This window comes from Piliocolobus tephrosceles, chromosome 16 (assembly GCF_002776525.5).
Source record: "Piliocolobus tephrosceles isolate RC106 chromosome 16, ASM277652v3, whole genome shotgun sequence".
Classification (NCBI taxonomy): domain Eukaryota; kingdom Metazoa; phylum Chordata; class Mammalia; order Primates; family Cercopithecidae; genus Piliocolobus; species Piliocolobus tephrosceles.
Genome location: NC_045449.1, coordinates 17,129,500 through 17,135,979, shown reverse-complemented (window position 1 = coordinate 17,135,979; position 6,480 = coordinate 17,129,500). Strand labels below are relative to the sequence as shown.

The 6,480-nt window shown below is 46.3% G+C and overlaps 1 protein-coding gene across 4 annotated transcripts in view; it reads left to right on the top strand.

Annotated features, from left to right (window-relative positions):
- Window positions 1-6,480, top strand: part of COPS3 (COP9 signalosome subunit 3) — a 37,164-nt gene that overhangs the window by 3,958 nt on the left and 26,726 nt on the right. For 2 of the 4 annotated variants that reach the window (XM_023196126.1, XM_023196124.1), the window contains exon 2: window positions 1,529-1,658. The exons of the other annotated variants lie outside the window; for them this stretch is intronic. Coding sequence is in view for 1 of the 2 variants with exons in the window: in XM_023196124.1 (XP_023051892.1) it covers window positions 1,529-1,658 (130 nt within the window). In the remaining variant the exon portion in view is untranslated. The remainder of the gene's footprint in view (window positions 1-1,528; window positions 1,659-6,480) is intronic. 4 annotated transcript variants of the gene reach the window in all.

Here is a 6,480-nt window from a genome sequence, read left to right as displayed (position 1 = left end):
AGAGACCAGCCTGGGCAACATAGCGAGACTCCTGTCTCTACAAAAAACTTAAAAAATAAGATGGACATGGTGACATACACCTGTAGTTCCAGCTACTCGGGAGGCTAAGGTGGGAGGATTGCTTGAACCCAGGACATGGAGGCTGCTTTGAGCTGTGATCACACCACTGCACTGCAGCCTGGGCGACAGAACGAGACCCTGTCTCAAAAAACAAAACGAAACAAACATACTATTGCAGTATAGGGGAAAAATAGATCAATTAGGAGATTAATTCAACAAGTAACTGCTTGATGAGCTGCTAAGCAAGTGTTGTATTCTAGAGCTGGAGAAAGGGACAGTCCCTCCACCAGAGTTTACTGAATTACCTAACCACCACAGTCCCATGCGAGGCAGAGAGGGCAGATACCCAGCTTAGCCATGAGGAAGGGAGCTGAGATGAGGGTCCAGAGACGCTGCAAGTTGATTGTTGAATGCTGGACGAGGCTCAGTCCGGTAGCAGAGGATGTGGGGGAGAAGGACAGAGAACAGCCATGTGTAGAAGCATAAAGAGGTGAGAAGATAGATGTTGATTTTCTGAGCTTGCTGTGATCAGAGAGTAGGTGTGTGAGGGGAAGTAGCAGGAGATAAGGCTGGAAAGGTAGCAGGGACCAGTTACTGAAGGGCCTTAGTCCAGGCTGAGGCGTTTGTACTTCTTAAAGTCATTGGAGTAACTTGATTGAATGCACAGTTTAGAACAGACAGTAATATGGAGTGTGGGTTGGGGGGGAGAAAGATCACAGTAGGCAGACCATTTAGAAGATTTATGATGTAGGCTGGGCGCGGTGGCTCACGCCTGTAATCCCAGCACTTTGGGAGGCCGAGGTGGGTGGATCACGAGGTCAGGAGTTCAAGACCAGCCTGGCCAAGAAGGTGAAACCCCGTTTCTAGTAAAAATATGAAAAATTAGCCAGGTGCGGTAGCAGGCACCTGTAATCCCAGCTACTCGGGAGGCTGAGGCAGGAGAATCGCTTGAACTTGGAGACGGAGGTTGCAGTGAGCCGAGATTGTGCCACTGCACTCCAGCCTGGGCGACAGAGTGAGACTCCGTCTCAAAAAAAAAAAAAAAAAAAAAAGATTTATGATGTAATCTAGAGAAAAAATGATGAGGATCTGAATTAGGGCAGAGAGGGGAGAGAGAAAGAAATGGAGCCGAGAGACCTAGGAAGTAAAACTAAATCATTTGGATGCAGAGAGCTATTAATAGTAACATTTGCATTTCAGCTTGGGAGACTGGAAAACAGAGTAGAGAAAAAGGTGAAACATTCAGAGTCAGAGAGAAGTGGGAGGTCCAGGTAATCTCTAACTCATTTTGAGACCATGGATAGGTTGATTCACCCCTCCAGTCCTTCAGGATCCTCATCCGAAATGAAGGAGATGTAAGAATCCTTTTTGGGCACTTCAGGCTCTGAAGTACAAAGTTGTGGTTAGAGTTCCATTAGTTTAGTTAGTGCTGTAGCTAAAATGCAATGGTGGTGTTCCTGTTTTCCAGGGCAAATGACACAGCTTTGTGAACTGATCAACAAGAGTGGGGAACTCCTTGCGAAGAACTTATCCCATCTGGACACTGTGCTCGGGGCTCTGGATGTACAAGAACACTCCTTGGGCGTCCTTGCTGTTTTGTAAGGGGCATCTTCTTTTATAGTTTTGTGCTTGTTAAAACCGAACATTCTGCACTTTCTGGCTTTATTTTTATTTATTTATTTATTCAAGATGGAGTCTCAGTCTGTCGCCCAGGCTAGAGTGCAGTGGCGCAATCTCGGCTCACTGCAAGCTCCGCCTCCTGGGTTCTCGCCATTCTCCTGCCTCAGCCTCCCGAATAGCTGGGATTACAGGCGTCCGCCACCACACCCGGCTAATTTTTTGTATTTTTAGTAGAGACGGGATTTCACCGTGTTAGCCAGGATGGTCTCCATCTCCTGACCTTGTGATCCGCCCACCTCAGCCTCCCAAAGTGCTGGGATTACAGGTGTGAGCCACCGCGCCTGGCCCTGGCTTTATTTTTATTTATTTATTTATTTTTGGTATGGAAAGTAAACTATTGTAAACAACATTGAGCTCTTTTGCAAAACTAAAGTTATAGCAGTTACAGTTTAATCATTCCAATTAATCATTGCTTGTTATATTTTGTTCAATTTTATCTTTTTTTTTTTTTTTTTTTTGAGATGGAGCCTTGCTCTGTCGCCCAGGCTGGAGTGCATGTGTCCGGGCACAGTGGCTCATGTCTGTGATCCCAGCACTTTGGGAGGCCGAGGCGGGTGGATCACCTGAGGTCAGGAGTTCGAGACCAGCCTGGCCAATAGAGTGAAACCCTGTCTCTACTAAAAATACAAAAATTAGCTGGGCATGGTGGTGGGTGCCTGTAATTCCAGCTACTCGGGAAGCTGAAACAGGAGAATTGCTTGAACCTAGGAGGCGGAGGTTGCAGTGCACTGAGATCGTGCCACTGCACTCCAGCCTAGGCGGCAGAGTGAAAACCTTTATGTTTATACAAATTCTGAAAAATTTGTTTTAAAAAATGGCCATCTCAATTGTGGGGACTATAGTTTGCATTTATCTGAGTACTTTTATTCATGTAATCCATAGGATTGTCCACATTTTCTAAATTAAAAAGAAATTCGGAAGAGTACTGCCACAGGGCATGGCAGATTACATTGAATGAAAATATCGGCTGGGCACCATTGCTCATGCCTATAATCCCAACACTTTGGGAGGCCAAGGTGGGAGGATCATTTGAGCCCAGGAGTTTGAGACCAGCCTAGGCCACATAACAAGTCCCTATCTCTGCAAAGAATAAAAAAGTTAGCTGGGTATAGTGGTACATGCCTGTACTACTGGGTGTAGTGTACATGCCCAGCTTCTCAAGATGCTGAGGTGGGAGGATCGCTTGAGCCCAGAAGTTCAAGGCTTCGTAAGCTACAGTTAAGCCATCGCACTCCAGCCTGCATGACAAAGTGAGACCTTATCTCAAAAAAAGAAAAAGTATCAAAGGTCCAAAACAACATTGCTTAGAATTCCCTTCAAACAAAATTAAGTTATTTAAGACCAAATTAAATAGACCTTATTTTAATTGGGGTTCTTTGTAACTGTGTACTTGACAGTAATTCTCTTGATGTTATAGTATTATAGATTGGGATATTGTGGTTGTCATGACATTTGAAATGATATAAATAAACTGAGAAGAAATTGACTTAAAGTGAGAGTCTGGCTTCACTTACACTGGGATTCCTGAGACAAAGGTATGTGTCTGGAGCAGAGTTTAGAGAAGAATCTTTGTCAGAATGGAAGGATCTAGTGTTATGCTTGCAGTATGGTGGCCACTAGCCATATGCAGCTATTTAAATTAAAATTAAAGATTCGAGTGCACTTGCCATGTTTCAAGTACCCGGTAGCCATATGTGGTCACATGTCCTTGTCTTAGCACAAATCTATAACATTTCCACCACTGCAGATAGTTCTATTGGACAGTGCTGGTAGGGATTTTTACTGTCTGTATTTTCTTATTTATATGAAAGAGCAGATGCTGGGCATAGTGGCACACACCTGTAATCCTAGCACTTTGGGAGTCTCTGTTTGAGACCAGCCTGGGCAACATAGCAAGACCCCCATCTCTACAGAAAAAAAAGTGTGGCCAGGTATGGTGGCTTATGCCTGTAATCCCAGGACTTTGGGAGGCTGAGGTGGGCAGATTGCCTGAGCTCAGGAGTTGGAGACCAGCCTGGGAAACATGGCGAAACCCTGTCTTTACAAAAAATACAAAAATTAGGCAAGCGTGGTGGTGTATACCCGTGGTCCTGGCTACTCAGGAGGCTGAGGTGGGAGGATCACTTGAGTCCAGGAGATTGAAGCTGCAGTGAGCTGTGCTCGTGCCACTGCACTTCTGCCTGGGTGACAGAGCAAGACCTTGTCCCTCCCCCACCCCCTAAAAAAAAGCCGGGTGTGGTGGCACATGCCTGTGGTCCCAGCTACCGAGGAGGCTGAAGTGGGAGGGTTGCTTGAGGCTGGGAGGTCGAGGCTACAGTGAGCTATGCTTGCACCAGTGCATTTCAGCCTGAGTGACATCAAGACCCTATCTCAAAAAAGAACAGACAGCATGCATGTTTTATACACAATAAACTCACATATACATATATATCAGGTGAATAATGGACATGAAAGCATTTTGAAGCTATAAGGTGTTTTACCATTGTATGTGTTAGGTAAGGTATGGAAAGAACCCTGAGATTCTGGCTGAGGGTCCTGGTTTTGAATCTATATATTCTTCCAATTTTGAGTTGTGGGGCCCAGAGCTTCATATTTTTATTTTTTATTTTTATTTTATTTTATTTTATTTTTTTGAGACAGAGCCTCAGCTCTGTTGCCCAGGCTGGAGTACAGTAGCACGATCTCTGCTCACTGCAAGCTCCGCCTCCCGGGTTCACGCCATTTTCCTACTTCAGCCTCTCGAGTAGCTGGGACTACAGGCGCCTGCCACTACGCCCGGCTAATTTTTTGTATTTTCAGTGGAGACGGGATTTCACTGTGTTAGCCAGGATGGTCTCGGCCTCCTGACCTCGGGATCTGCCTGCCTAGGCCTCCCAAAATGCTGGGATTACAGGCGTGAACCACTGCTCCTGGCCCTGAGCTTCATGTTTTTCTTTATAAACTGGCAGTCGCAATGCTTCACTGACCTATTGTGAACCCCAAGTGAAACTGTTTCTCACGTGTCTAATAATTACAAAGTGTAAATATGGATGTATGGTGACATTGTTAAGTCAAATAATGCAGTATAGATGGAAGTAGACAAACCAAAAGATGTAGGAGAAATTATGATTAGGTAATATCCATTTAGTTTTTCTTCTTTCTTTTTTTTTTTTTTTGAGACAGAGTCTCACTCTGTCATCCAGACTAGAGTGCAGTGGCGTGATCTCAGCTCACTGCAACCTCCGCCTCCCAGGTTCAAGCGATTCTCCCACCTCAGCCTCCCAAGTAGCTGGGACTACAGGTGCATGCCACCACACCCGGCAAATTTTTGTATTTTTAGTAGGGAGGGGGGGGGTTTCACTAGGTTGACGAGGCTGGTCTTGAACTCCTGACCTCATGGTCCACCCACCTTGGCCTCCCAAAGTGCTAGGATTACAGGCATGAGCCACTGCGCCCAGCTTTCTTTTTTTTTTTTTTTCCTTTGAGACACAGTTTCACTCTGTCCCCCAGGCTGCAGTGCAGTGGCGGGACCTCTGCTCACTGCAGCCTCCGCGTCCTGGGTTCAAGTGATTCTCCTGCCTCGGCCTCCCAAGTAGCTGGGACTATAGGCGCATGCCACTATGCCCAGCTAACTTTTGTATTATTAGTAGAGACTGGATTTTGCCATGTTGGCCAGGTTGGTCTTCAATTCCTGACCTCAAGTAATCTGCCTGCCTTGGCCCCCCAAAGTGCTGGGATTAGAAGTGTGAGCCACGGTGTCTGGCCTGATTTTTCTTGAAATTATATTTCAACAGTACTTTTTTTTTCTAGAAAAGAACTTGAAATTTCCTTACAACCAATGCCTTAATAGTGCTAGTTTACATTATTTCTCTCCTAAAACCTACCACCAGCGCCTTCTTGGAGTGTTTCTTATGGCAGTTGATGGCACCATCTGCTGAGTTACTTGGGAAGGATCACCTGAGTCCTCCTCACCATTCTACTCCTCCTGTCCTGCCCATCAGTTGTTCTGTCAGTGTTATTCCCAAGTAGATCACACAGCTGATGGCAGCATCTTTAACCTAAGCCTCTGCCCACCTCCAGCCAGCCCATAGCTCTCAGTCTTGGTCCCCCTTAGTATGTTCTCAAAGCAGGAAAAGCAACAACAGTTTTTTGTTTTTTGTTTTGAGACGGAGTCTCCCTCTGTCATCCAGGCTGGAGTGCAGTGGTGCAATCTCGGCTCACTGCAACCTCTGCCTTCCAGGCTCAAGCAGTTCTCATGCCTCAGCGTCCTAAGTAGCTGGGATTACAAGTATGCGCCACCACACCTGACTCATTTTTGTATTAGTAGAGACAGGGTTTCACTGGATGGCCAGGCTGGTCTGGAGCTTCTGGCCTCAAGTAATCCACCTGCCTCTGCCTCCCAAAGTGTTGGGGTTACAGGCGGGAGCCACTGTGCCCACCTGCAACAACTGATTTTTTGTTTGTTTGTTTGTTGAGATGGAGTCTCGCTCTGTCGCCCAGGCTGGAGTGCACTGGCACGATCTAGGCTCACCTCAAGCTCCGCCTCCCAGGTTCACGCCGTTCTCTTGCCTCAGCCTCCCAAGTAGCTGGGACTAAAGGTGCCTGCCACCACGCCTGGCTAATTTTTTGTATTTTTAGCAGAGACGGGGTTTCACCGTGTTAGCCAGGATGGTCTCAATCTCCTGACCTCGGCCTCCCAAAGTGCTGGGATTACAGGCGTGAGCCACCACGCCCGGCCTTTTTTTTTTTTTTTTTTTTTTT